We start from the raw sequence: 13,654 nt of genomic DNA on the forward strand, positions 1-13,654 counted from the left end.
TAAAATTTTTTTGAAACCCTAAAATTTGTGAAAACCTTAACTTTCTGACGCAGATATGGTGATTGATCTGTCTTTTTGGACGCAAGATTTTAGAAACCATAAAAGTTTATAGAAATGATCTCTTATTGTTTGTTTGAAACCCTAGAAGATTTTAGAAACCCTAGAAGTTTTTAGAAACCATAAAATTTGTGTATAATCTTTCATTTTTTTGACGCAGATATGGTGAAAAGTAAAGATACAAACAAGAAATCAAAGGGTGTGACTATCATAGAACCAACTTCCAGTAGAGATATATCAGTAAAGGAAAGACCTATAGCAGAAATTCTGGCTAGAAGAACTAGTCCAAGAAAGAAGAAGGTATGAAACTGAAAAAAAAAATCATTTGTTCTTGAAAATGTTTCTGGTAAATGTTTTTTATTCGGGTAAATGTTCCATATTCTGGTAATAAATTTTTTGTTGTTGAAAATATTCCTGGTAAATAAATGAAATTCTGGTAAATGTTTTTTATTCTTGAAAATATTTTGTTTTACTGTGATTTGGATTTGTCTAGTGTTCATGGGAATAATATTTTGCACTGTAAATTGTTTTATTCCTGGTAAATAATTTTGTTTACTGTAAAATGTTTTGTTCCTTGAAAACATTTTATTGTACTGGAATTATTTTGTTCCAAGTGATATGGATTTCTTCATGGGAATAATGTTTTGTTCAGTAAATTGTTTTATTCTTGGTAAATCATTTTGTATACGGTCAATATCCATTGTAAATGTTTTGTTCCTTGAAAATGTTTTTTGGTTCCTGGTAAAGATGACCATGCATTTCAAGTGTTTGTTGTAATGTGTGACACAACAGTCTTTCCTGGTTGTTAAATTTTTTACAGGTAGAAAGTACTGAGAGCATTGAAGTAAAAGACAATGCAAAAGGCAAGAGAAAAGCTGCACCAGAGAGAGAAGAAAGCAGCAAAAAAAAGAAAGGAAAGAAAACAAAAACAGAAGTTGGAAACTCAACGGGTGAACGGAAAAATAGACCACCCAACCTTGCAGCACTGGTGCCGAAGGCTTACAAGTATGCCCTTCGAAATACGTGGAGACAAATGAAGAACACATATCCAAAGATGTCGACTAGACAGAAAGAGTTGTTAGCCGCTACTCCATTTAAAAATTTGGTGATGACTTTTGTTGAGGACAAAATAGATTGGGATAACATAAACAAACCCAACAAGGCTATCTTTGAAATTCTCTGCCTCTATTCTAGTTCGACAGAAAGGTTTACGTTGGCGGGGAAAGAAATGCAACTGAAACCTGAAGATGTGGCCCTAATTCTAGGTATGCCATTGTCGAGAGAGGTGAGAGAAGTCTTCCATAAAAATAGATCAGTAAAGCAGCCTGAAATAGATTTTTGTATGAAGTACTTCGGTGAAATCCCTGGAATGGTATCATGCATACAAATATCCAATGCACTGAGAATTGCTGTCAACGGAGAGGTAGATGACATGGATGTGATCAGGCTGATCATCATGTATATTTCTGCAAGTGTTTTATTTGCTCCGCTAACAGGTTACAAGGTTCCAATGCGTATTCTCTTCAACTTGCATACAATGGAATCAATTCAAACTTTGTGTTGGCCAACAGCAGTGCACTCATTCCTAATTGATCATATCAATAAGTACCCCAACGACCCACTGAAAGCTTCAGGGTGCCTTGTATTACTTCCTGTGAGTATGTTTTTTATCATTTAAATTCAATCTTAACTTCATGTGTCTCATACTCTATGTTTTTTATAGCTGTGGTTTTGCGAGCATACTACATGTTTTGATCGAGAAGAGAGGTTTAGGGATGAGGTGCCTAGGATCGTGAGGTGGCTTTTGACCAATATAGATGATACATTTGACCAGAAGCTTGCAAATCTTACTGCAGAACAGGTATACATTTGATCAGTGTTAATGGGAAACTGTTTTGTTCTGGTAAATAGAAAATGAACCATTAAATTGTTTTGTTCTTGGTAAATAAAATTATTTCCTAGTAAATGTTTAGTTCCTGGTAAATAATTTGGTTTATTGTACATTAAATCAGGTCAGTAAATCATTTGTGTACCCACCAACTGATCAAGAAAAAGAGTTGCTGTCAGCCCCAAAGAACACAGAAGTGGTAGATGAATTGCTTCTAAGGATTGAATAACTACAAAAGGAAAATGCCGAACTTAAAGAAAAACTGCGAGAAGCGTGCGTGGATAGGGATGATTCTTACAAAGCATAGGGACGGGTATTTAATGATCCCTCAAAAAACGTCGGAGAGAGAAGGGCTGGGTCAAGTCGAGGGGCAAGAAAGGAAGAAAAAAAAATGGTAAACAAATATTCTCCCTGACATTAGGACCTGCACCTCATTTTTAGGCAACTTAGGATTTTTTTTCATTTTACCCCCCACTTTTTGGACCCCTGGCTCAAAAATCCATCAAGAAATAACCTAGAAGTGCAATTCCACAATGGGAGATATTCACGAGACAATTACAAAAAGTTCCAAAATTTTGGATCTAAAATAAAGTTTGAAGGCTTCTAGCTAGGAGAGGTCCTAGAACAAATACTAACAGATAACCATCTTGACTTGAAAAGTCCTGGTCGTGAATTCTTGGAACATGGAATTGTCAACTCGCCAAAATGGATATTGTAAAATAAAAAGATGGAGATGAACTAAAGATGACAAGTAAAATAACTCTTTTATGAAAGATGGAGATTAACTAAAGATGACAAGATTTCAAGAAAACTTTATTGATTTTATTCTCTGGATTTTACACTCCTCAAATAACAACAAGTTATGGTATATTTATACCCAAATGAAGTAGCTATAAAGATGACACATGAACTAACCATGTGTAGAAAATTTGTGCCTTGAATCATGCATGGAGGCACCTCCTCCTTGCATGCATGAGGTGGAGGCAACTATCTTCTACATGAAGGCACCTCATTACTTCAAGTTTAAGTATTATCCATGGGCAACTATAATGCCTCTTAACAATATCCAAGACACTTAGTCTATAGGCATCCAATGCTTACCAATAATATAATGGGCAGCCACATAGCCACATGTAATATAACACTCCCCCTTGGATGACCATTACCCGAAATAGCTTTCCCAATAAAACTTGTCAGAAAAATCTCGTGAATAAAGTCTGAACAATATCGATCTTGAGTGGCGCTGGATAAGCAAAATATCTGCCTCGTTAAAACCTTGCCAGAAAAACCCATTGGGACAAAAACTGGGCGAAGGAAAAAGAGTACAGAGTGTAGATATCCAGTCATATTGATGTGGAAATCTTCACACGATAATATTCTCCCCCTGGTGAATATTATACCGTGAACCGGTGTAGTTCTACACCATTTGATTATTCAAGCTTCTCATTCCGATGCCATGTACTAATTTTCTGAACGTTGTAGTAGGCAAAGACTTGGTAAACAAATCGGCATAATTCTCACATGATTGTATCTTCTGAATATCAATTTCGCCATTCTTCTGTAGATGGTGCGAGAAAAATAATTTAGGTGAAATGTGTTTTGTTCTGTCACCTTTAATATATCCTTCCTTAATTTGAGCAATGCAAGCCGCATTATCTTCGTAAATAATAGTAGGTGATTTTGTAATCCCGGGGAGATCGCATGAAAGTCTAATATGACTAATAATAGACCTTAGCCATACACATTCTCTAGTAGCTTCATGAAGAGCAATAATTTCCGAGTGGTTAGAAGATGTAGCAGGCATACTTTGCTTACTTGATCGCCAAGAGAAAGCTGTACCACCACTACTAAAAACATAGCCTGTTTGTGAAACTCCTTTATGTGGATCAGATAAATATCCTGCGTCAGTATATCCTATCACTTGTGAACCATCAGAGGAATTCTTCGAATAGAATAACCCCATGTCAGTAGTTCCTCGAAGGTATCGGAGAATATGCTTTACTCCCATCCAATGTCGTTTTGTTGGTGCCGAACTGAATCTGGCCAATAAATTTACTGCAAAAGAAATGTCAGGTCTAGTACATTGAGCCAAATATAATAAAGCACCGATTGCACTTAAATATGGTACTTCAGGACCAAGTAGTGCTTCATTATCTTCTTTAGGACGATAAGGATCTTTTATAGTATCAAGAGATCTGACAACCATTGGAGTACTAAGAGGGTATGAAGTGTCCATGTGAAATCTTTTCAAGACTTTTTCAGTATATAAATTTTGATGAACAAGTATGCCACTTGTGCTCCTCTCAATTTGTAAACCAATGCAGAATTTTGTTTTTCCAAGATCTTTCATCTCAAATTCTTTCTTCAAATATTCTGCAGCTTTTGAGACATCTTCAACTGTCCCAATTAAGTTTATATCATCAACGTATATTGCAATGATAGCAAATCCAATATTTGATTTCTTGATGAACACACATGGACAAATCGGATCATTTACATAACCTTCCTTGGTCAAGTATTCACTGAGGCGATTGTACCACATTCGCCCTGATTGCTTTAAACCATATAAAGCTTTATTAAGTTTAAGTGAATACATGACACGTGGTTTTCCCTCAGGTAACTTGAATCCTTCAGGTACCTTCATATAGATATCAGTATCTAGATTGCCATATAGATATGCAGTAACGACATCTAGTAGATGCATATCGAGTCCTTCTTGAGCAGTTAGACTGATTAAATATCTAAATGTAATGGAATCCATAACAGGAGAATATGTTTCCTCATAATCTATCCCAGGTTTTTGTAGAAAACCCTGTGCCACAAGTCGTGCTTTGTAGCGAACGATTTCATTATTTTCATTTCGTTTTCTTAGAAAAACCCATTTGAACCCAACTGGATTTACATCCTTGGGTGTAAGGACCACTGGTCCAAAAACACTACGCTTATTGAGTGAATCTAGTTCTGCCTGAATTGCATCTTTCCATTTCGACCAATCAGGTCTTTGTCGACATTCCTCAATAGAGCGTGGTTCATAATCATCATTCTCTTTCAGAATTGAGGTTGCCACTGCAAAAGAGAATACCTCGTCGATAATTGTTTCATTTCGGTCCCATACTTCCTTTGACCATCCATAATTTATAGAGACTTCCTCATTGTTTTGTAACACTGTCTCATGAAGGGCTTTACCCACTTCAAGGGGTATTGGTTCAGAAAGTGTTGGTGTATCATTTATAGTCTCTTCTAGAGAACTATTATTTAGTGATTGGTTCTTTCTCTTTCTCGGAATAGTATCTTTAGAACCAATTGGTCGTCCACGTTTCTGATGTGGCTTAGACGACTCATTTGCTATAGCAGCTTCTCCTGATCCTTTAGGAATATTAATTCGTGCACGAGCATTAACAGCAGGGATATATGATTCTGTTACCCTTGCAGCATCATTAAATGCATCTGGTAGTTTATTTGCAATGCCTTGCAAATGTATTATCCTTTCTACTTCTAGTTCTGACTGACTAGTTCGAGGGTCTAGATAAGACAAACTCTCTGCATGCCAACATAAATCATTTTGTTTATTATCCGATGTAGACGGATTTTCTCCCCCTAATGGTGGGAAAATTGTCTCATCAAAATGACAATCTGCAAAACGTGCGGTAAAAGTATCACCTGTCATAGGTTCGAGATATCTTATGATAGATGGTGAGTCAAAACCAACATATATACCCAGCCGCCGCTGAGGTCCAAATTTAGTACGTTTTGGAGGTGAAATAGGGATATGCACCGCACACCCAAACACACGTAAATGTGTAATATTTGGTTGATGACCCAAAACATGTTGTAACGGAGAATAACCATTTGCTCTGGGCCGAAGACGGATCAAAGCTGCAGCATGTAATATTGCAGATCCCCATGCCGAAATAGGCAATTTAGTTTTCATCAACATTGGCCTTGCAATTAGTTGTAGATGTTTTATAAATGATTCTGCTAGACCATTTTGGGTATGAACATACGCTACAGGATGTTCAAGATCAATACCAGCTGCCTGACAGTAAGCATCAAAAGCCTTTGATGTAAATTCTCCTGCACCATCAAGACGTATCTTTTTTATAGGAAAATCTGGAAAATGAGCACGTAGTCTAATAATCTGAGCTAGTAATCGTGCAAAAGCATTATTACGTGTTGATAAAAGATTAACGTAAGACCATTTGGTAGATGCATCAATTAATACCATAAAATATCTAAATGGTCCACATGATGGGTGAATAGGACCACAAATATCTCCTTGAATCCTTTCCAAAAATTTAGGAGATTCCATATGAACTTTTGTGAAAGATGGTTTTACAATGAATTTACCAAGAGAGCAGGATTTACAATTAAAATCCTTAGTTATCAGAAACTTCTGGTTCTGTAATGGGTGTCCTTGAGAATTTTGGATTATTCTACTCATCATGGTAGATCCAGGATGTCCCAAACGATCATGCCAAAGTGTCACCACACTAGGGTCGTAAAGCTTCTGGTTTACGACAATATATGATTCAATCGTTTTTATCCTTACAAGATACAGTCCAGAAGAAAGAGTCGACAGTCTCTCTAAATCATGCTTCTCGCCAGAAGTATTTGAAGTAATATATAAATATTCTTCATTATTTTCATCTCTAGTCTCAATGTGGTAACCATTTCGACGAATGTCTTTAAAGCTTAATAAATTTTTCAAAGACTTGGTTGAAAACAATGCGTCATCAATGGTTATTTTCGTACCATGCGGTAATATAATAGTTGCTTTACCAGAGCCTTCAATGAGACTAGATGAACCAGCGATTGTTATCGCATTAGCCTTGTGTAACTTTAAGGTTTCAAAATATTTATTGTTTCGAAAGATAGAGTTTGTAGTTCCGCTATCAACTACACATATATCCTCATCATCCTTTGATATTGTCTTTTTGTAATCCATACCTTTTGTACACAAAAATAAGACATAAGATTATAACATATTTGTATTATACGAACATGACAATATATTACATTAATTATTTAAGAAACAAAGTAATATATATATACAAATATAACACTATTCTGGGAAAATTTTGTCAAACTCTTCATCAAGTAGTTTGTCAAATTCAGCGGGAGGTAGATGATCAAAGCTACCATCGTATATATCTCTTTCGGCTGCTGGGACACAATCTTTTAGAATCTCCAGATTACCGCCGTAATCAACAGGAAATAACTCGGTTTGTGATTCAGTATGATGAATTTCCACTTCATCAACTAGAAAATCAGACACATCTAATCCAGTGTTATAGGAGGAACCACCTATCTCCATCTGGTTCATTTCTGTATTCGTCGTTGATTTCTTTAACGACGCTTGATAAAGGTCTACCAGATGTTTTGAAGTTTTACAGGTCCTTTGCCAATGACCTGTCATGCCACATCTATAACATGATTTAGTTTGCATTTCAGATGGTTCATTTAACTCCCTTTTTCCTTTGTCTTGTCGACTAAATGGATGATGTCTAGTACTCGAGTTATTATAACGTCCTCGACGACCACGGCCGTAACCACGACCACGTCCACCAGAGTGGTAGCCACCATCTCTGTTATTCCAACTTTGACTGTTCCCATGACCGCGTCCTCCAGAGTGGTAGCCACCATCTCTAGTATCTAATTGGTGATCGTTGCCACGACCACGTCCTCTAGAGTGGTAGCCACCACCTCTATTATTTTTGTTGTGATCGTTGCCACGACCACCTCGTCCATAAGATGTCACATAGGTTTCAGATACTTCTGAATAACCTGTTGGACGAGCCTCTTGGTTTTTCATAATAACTTCTCTATTTTGTTCCGCAACAAGTAGACAAGAGATTAAATCAGAATGATATTTAAAATTCATATTTCTGTATTGTTCTTGCAGGTTCATGTTAGATACATGAAAAGTAGAAAATGTTTTCTCCAGCATTTGTTCTTCACTAACAGGAAAACCACAATGTGCCAATTTTGTCGTTATTTTAAATAAAACAGAACTATACTCAGAAACAGTTTTATAATCCTGCAGTCTCAGATGCAACCAATCATTTAAAGCCTTAGGAAGGATAACTCTTTTTAAATGGTCAAAACGTTTCTTTAAACCGGTCCATAACAATAAAGGGTCTCTCATATTTAAATATTCCGACTTTAGATCTTCACATAGATGGTGTCGGATAAAATTCAGTGCAGCCGCACGATTCTGAGAAGTTTCATTATTTCCCTCTGCTATGGTTTTCTTTATATTCCTTTCTTCTAAATGAGATTCAACATCAGGAGCCCAATTCAGATAGTTACTTCCTGTTAGGTCAAGAACTGCAAAATTTATATTAGTTAGATTCGACATTTGAAAAGTAATAACACAACTTACTTTGATTTTCAAACGGTCTTCAAGACAACCCTTCGTCTATAACTGGAATTATTTCCCCACTTGGTTAGAACCTCGTGCTGATAACGTAAAATAAAAAGATGGAGATGAACTAAAGATGACAAGTAAAATAACTCTTTTATGAAAGATGGAGATTAACTAAAGATGACAAGATTTCAAGAAAACTTTATTGATTTTATTCTCTGGATTTTACACTCCTCAAATAACAACAAGTTATGGTATATTTATACCCAAATGAAGTAGCTATAAAGATGACACATGAACTAACCATGTGTAGAAAATTTGTGCCTTGAATCATGCATGGAGGCACCTCCTCCTTGCATGCATGAGGTGGAGGCAACTATCTTCTACATGAAGGCACCTCATTACTTCAAGTTTAAGTATTATCCATGGGCAACTATAATGCCTCTTAACAATATCCAAGACACTTAGTCTATAGGCATCCAATGCTTACCAATAATATAATGGGCAGCCACATAGCCACATAGCCACATGTAATATAACATATTGATCTTTTTTTTTTGATGAGGAGATATTGATCTTATTGTAAAGTCCAAATCAATATAGATGATCTTATTGTAAATGGGACCATACTACTTGTGATATGATGGGTCCAAGTAATTTTCTTTGCGCTCCCCGCTTAGTAAAATTAAGTTTGGTGTTTTCGAAGTTGTAGTCAGCCAATTAAACCAAACAACTTGTCCACAGATAGAGTTCAACTATAAATCATCGTAAGAGCCGTGGAATTCGCAAGATCATCTGTAGGACAAAAAACCTTAATAAGTATTTGAGACCCTGGTAAGAAAGCAACAACATATCTTACTGCCCACACAAGTCTTCAAGACTACTTTCATGAATTATGTTAACCCTTTAAGAAATATTTGAGACCATGGCATCCATTACCAAAAACAATTACTTTCACTAGTAACCCATCTAATTAAGCTTTGGACCTTCATCTCGTTAAATTTACGATTATGTGATAATCGAAGATAGATACTGAAATAATTGTCATGATAATATAAACGTGGTTCGTTCGGATAATCATGACCTACATTCACGGAAAAATTATTGTTTGATCAGTTATATTGGTCAGACATAACTCGATAATCTAACTCCTAGAACCCTCTCTTATTAAAAGAGAAATCACAATTTCCTAATTTCTTCTAACTAAACTAAGAAATGTTATAGATCTATCTAATATTACCATCAGAAAGTTTACAAGATATATTTTAAACATAAGAGAGTAAATATTATGGATCTTCATATATCTTGGAAGATGATCAAATATTATGAATTCTTCTTTATCGTCGGATCTCGTCTTCTCGATCCGTCACGTATATACACGTGTTACAGACGTATCTCAATTCTTTGACTCATCTTGATCGTCGGATCTCTTCATCTCGATCTGTCTCTTATATCACATACCCTGTTACATCTTTATAACAACCAACAATGGGAGATCGCCATCAAGTTGGTGAATTACCCAATTTCTTTTTTAATTTCAACTGGGAAGAAGATTCAATGGATCAAAGTGTTAACTCTGAATCTGCTTTAAGTTCAATGGTTTCATCTTTGCTTCGAATTCTTCAACCAATCTTACCGAAGGTGTTGGAATGAGAGAATTATTAATTGGAAGATCGGGAAGTATCCCCAACTTGATGATGATCTTCTTCCTGGTGTTTTTGCAATCTAACAGCAGGAAGAAGATGACAACGAATTTTCTATAGACACCCTCAAGAATTGGTATATCGACGAAAAGACCATTAGTTTTAAAGACACCCACCATTTTCCTATAGGCACTCCCAATTCACATATGAAAACAATTGTTTTCTTTCCCATTAAAAAATGATGGTTTTCACATCATATATTTTCACACGAATCAATCGGACCCTAAGAAACAAAATATGTGCATGCAGCATGCCAAAAATCGGTATTTTTCATTGTTGGGGTGAGTGCTCTCTTATTACCAATATTTGATTCTCTGATTACTCCAAAAACAAAAGCAAATAATGTCTCACAGAAAATTTGAAGTAGATTGAAGAAATAAAAAAGCCTAGAAGCAAAAATCAATTAAAAAGAAAAGAAGTTAAAGCTATCAATCAATTAAAAAGTAATAAGTATGTCGGGCTTTAAGCTTCTTTCATGTTGTTGGGCTTGAGGTCTCTTTCATTTTCAGTTTAACTTAGACGGTTGTCGTGTTTATCACATCTTCATGATGTATCAACGTCTTGTAACGACTAACGTAGATCGTAGTCGATTTTTCAAAAAAAAAAAAAAGTGAAAAGTGAAAAATGGAACCATCTGCTCACTTCTCAACAAAAGAACTTTTGAAACCAATTTAACCGTTTCTCACTGATTGAAAATTGAAATTTTTACACCCAACACACCACCTTCTTCATCCTCAGGATTCATTTGGATAAAAAACCCTTATTTTGTAGACTAGGGTTTTAGGATTGAAGCCTGAAAAAGTCTGTTAATCAGTTACGAAAAATCTCAAAATAAAAACAGAGACCGATAAAACGGAATTGGTAACAACAGAGACCGATATAACTTATGGCACCAACTCTCTATAGCCAAGAAAAGGTTATCCACCTTTCAACAAAAAAAAAAAAAAAGGTTATCCTATCCTATTATCTCTTCCATATATTTTCAACCCTTTCAATATTATCTCTTCTCTCACTACTTCCTCCTTTGCCAAAGCCACCATGGTAGCTGTTGTGAGACAATTTCTCCATCCCACCTCTAGCAGAACAAATTTACCACATTCATCCCCATCTCTTCATCACTTCAATGCCCGCAAAGTGACTAATTTTAACAAAAAACACATTGAATTCCCCAAGCTTAGTGAACTATCCGCTGATCGGACTAGAGCTATTGTGTTTAAGTCTTCCGCGACAAATAACGACATTGTTCAAACAAACGATAACGAAGATGGAGTATCTCTTGGAACCATGAAATTACCTGCCAATATCGATATCCCAAGATTCGAAACTTTGCTTTTCCAGGTACTCTAGTGCGCCCACACATACACACACATATACTCCATATAATGTTATACATATCTTAGAATATATAACAGTTTGAATCTAACTTCGATTTTTTTTGTGAATGCGGTTCAAAGTGGGCAAATAGTCTATGTCAAGGAGCTAATCTACCACTTCCTCTTCCTCTAAAGGTTGGTTTTATAATTTTATATCTAGAAGGCAAAAATAGTTTTTGTTTGTGAAGAATGAGTTTATGTATTGATATTCAAAACAGGTGGATAAAATAAGAGGAGGAGCTAGATTGGGGTTCATTACGATAGGAAACGGTGAGACAGAGGTGCTCGTGTACATTGATTGTTTGATTTATCCAGCAACAGAAAGCTCAGGTCCAGTATTTCGAGCTATAAGAAATGGAAATATGAAAGATCGATCGCCTCCTGGTGAACCAAGAATCATGAGAAGTCTACTTGAAGCTCTTAAAAAGTCTGTTGAAATAGCTAGAGTTTAATGTAAAATATAAGATTGAATATCCACACTTTGATTATCTAGTAGATTTAGTGACCTAAAATCTTTGGTATAGGACACCAAATCCATTTATGTTTAAGTTTTCTCAAGGTACAATTCTTGTAAATCTTAATACAAGTCTATAATGGTTGTGAACATGTACTTCTTAGAATAGCATCTAGCAGATTGTTTATCACCAAGTGACAGTTTGGCCGAGTGGTCTAAGGCGCCAGATTTAGGCTCTGGTCCGAAAGGGCGTGGGTTCAAATCCCACAGCTGTCAATCTTTTTTAAATTAGTTTTTTGAACTCTCTCGCTTTTTCTTCTTCCGGGTGCCTCAGGCTCAGCATTTCGATCCCATTATATGGAAATGAAAGCTATCAAACCGAATGGTGTAGAATTTAGGAGTCTAATTCCCAACTTTATTTGAGGTTTTATGTAAGAGAATGTTAAGAGCATTAACTTTTTCACAATCCTATTATGTATTTCAGTCGCTTTTATGGAAATGAAAGCTATCAAACTATTCAAACCCAAACAAAAATGGTGTAGAATTTAGGAGTCAAAGAATGGTGTACACACTTCTTTTCTTTATATCTTACATGAATCCATAATTAACATATTAAATATATGTACCAATCGCTTTTATTTATTTCAGTCGATCAAAAGTTGGAATTCTATAGTCACTCTATCCCATAGTCCATAATACAAAGTAAGAGGGTGTTTGATTTTTTAGCACTTATAAGTGATAACACTTACTAAGTGAATATCACTTACTAATAAGTGCTATCGCGTAATAAGTGCAATGTTGTTTGTTTTTTTATCACTTATAAGTGTAATGTTTTTCATCACTTAGAAGCGCTATAAAAATGTGAATTGTCTTGCATATAACTAATAATTAATAAACAAGTTTGAGATAGATTATACTGAAGTTTTAATGGCGAAAACAAAGATTGTGTACTAAAGTTTGTAATGAGTTTGTTTTGTGCCATAAAAGATAACATTAGTCAAAGTACATAAAAAAATAGAAAAGGAGAGAGGTAGAGAGAGAGAGAGAGGGTTGAAGAAAGAGAGGAACAAAGAGACGGCAGCTGGAGATTCATGGTTGTCGCAGTTGATAGTGGTGAGAATGGAAGATGGAGGAAGAAGAATAAAAAATAAAAAATTAATAGTGTTTGGAGGAAACAAAAGAAACTTGTTTCCAGCCAAAGTTTTGTGCCACGGAAAATTTTGCTTAGTTTTCCAACACATCGACCTTTGGATGCATAGGGTTTTAGGTAGTTGTAGGTATTTCTAATTTTAAATCTTGTTTAGGTCTTTTTTGTCTTAGCACTTAGAAAGTAAGTGCGAAAGAATAAACTCTAAGTAGGATATTACTTTTTTGCACATACTTTGACACCACTTAGAAGTGATGTTCACTTATTAAGTGAAAAAACAAACGATGTATCCGCAATTAAAATTAGAACATCTTCAATGCAATACTCAACTTGAAAAACTTAATTTGACACATAAGATTACTTAAGTTTTTAACAAAAAACACTCTCTATATATTAAATATATGTACCCATCGCTTTTATGTATTTCGATCGATCAGAAGTTGGAATTCTATAGGCACTCATCCAATAGTCCATACTCCATAATACAAAGTAAGATTTAACTATGTAGTCTGCATCTCCTTCAAGGTTTAAGTTTAGACATCGTATCCACAGTTAGATAAAATTAGCTAAAAATTATAGAAATGATTTTATTTGAACCCTAAATGTCTTGTTTGTCAAAAACTAGTTGAGGGGTTACGTCCAAGGAACTTGTTATTTGAAAGGTCTCT

The 13,654-nt window shown here is 35.4% G+C and overlaps 2 protein-coding genes and 1 non-coding gene across 3 annotated transcripts; 2 read left to right on the forward strand and 1 right to left on the reverse strand.

The window, feature by feature from the left end:
* Positions 1–7,007: 7,007 nt before the first annotated feature.
* Positions 7,008–8,303, reverse strand: LOC147546085 (uncharacterized). Its single transcript, XM_086635893.1, has 2 exons — positions 7,685–8,303; positions 7,008–7,597 (listed from the first exon to the last, which is right to left on the reverse strand). The coding sequence occupies exons 1-2, from the start codon at positions 8,301–8,303 to the stop codon at positions 7,008–7,010; spliced, it is 1,209 nt and encodes a 402-aa protein (XP_086492019.1).
* Positions 8,304–10,979: 2,676 nt separating this feature from the next.
* On the forward strand, positions 10,980–11,991 carry LOC147546086 (uncharacterized). Its single transcript, XM_086637815.1, has 3 exons — positions 10,980–11,350; positions 11,467–11,520; positions 11,604–11,991. The coding sequence occupies exons 1-3, from the start codon at positions 11,051–11,053 to the stop codon at positions 11,835–11,837; spliced, it is 588 nt and encodes a 195-aa protein (XP_086493941.1). The 5' UTR covers positions 10,980–11,050; the 3' UTR covers positions 11,838–11,991.
* A 44-nt stretch (positions 11,992–12,035) lies between these two features.
* Positions 12,036–12,115, forward strand: TRNAL-UAG (transfer RNA leucine (anticodon UAG)). Its single transcript has one exon. It is a non-coding gene; the product is annotated as a tRNA-Leu (tRNA).
* Positions 12,116–13,654: the final 1,539 nt, after the last annotated feature.

The sequence above is a fragment of the Eschscholzia californica genome, unplaced genomic scaffold, assembly GCF_041429995.1.
Source record: "Eschscholzia californica isolate CP2 unplaced genomic scaffold, dmEscCali1.0.p SCAF_4, whole genome shotgun sequence".
Lineage (NCBI taxonomy): Eukaryota > Viridiplantae > Streptophyta > Magnoliopsida > Ranunculales > Papaveraceae > Eschscholzia > Eschscholzia californica.

Excerpts from the sequence above, each read along its gene's own strand:
- LOC147546085 (XM_086635893.1), bottom strand. The coding sequence starts at position 8,303 with ATGTCGAATCTAACTAATATAAATTTTGCAGTTCTTGACCTAACAGGA. Across the intron at positions 7,598-7,684 it reads TGTGACATCTTATGGACGAG|ATACTAGAGATGGTGGCTAC; the intron begins GTGGTCGTGGCA and ends ATCACCAATTAG.
- LOC147546086 (XM_086637815.1), top strand. The coding sequence starts at position 11,051 with ATGGTAGCTGTTGTGAGACAATTTCTCCATCCCACCTCTAGCAGAACA. Across the intron at positions 11,351-11,466 it reads TCGAAACTTTGCTTTTCCAG|TGGGCAAATAGTCTATGTCA; the intron begins GTACTCTAGTGC and ends TGCGGTTCAAAG. Across the intron at positions 11,521-11,603 it reads CACTTCCTCTTCCTCTAAAG|GTGGATAAAATAAGAGGAGG; the intron begins GTTGGTTTTATA and ends TATTCAAAACAG.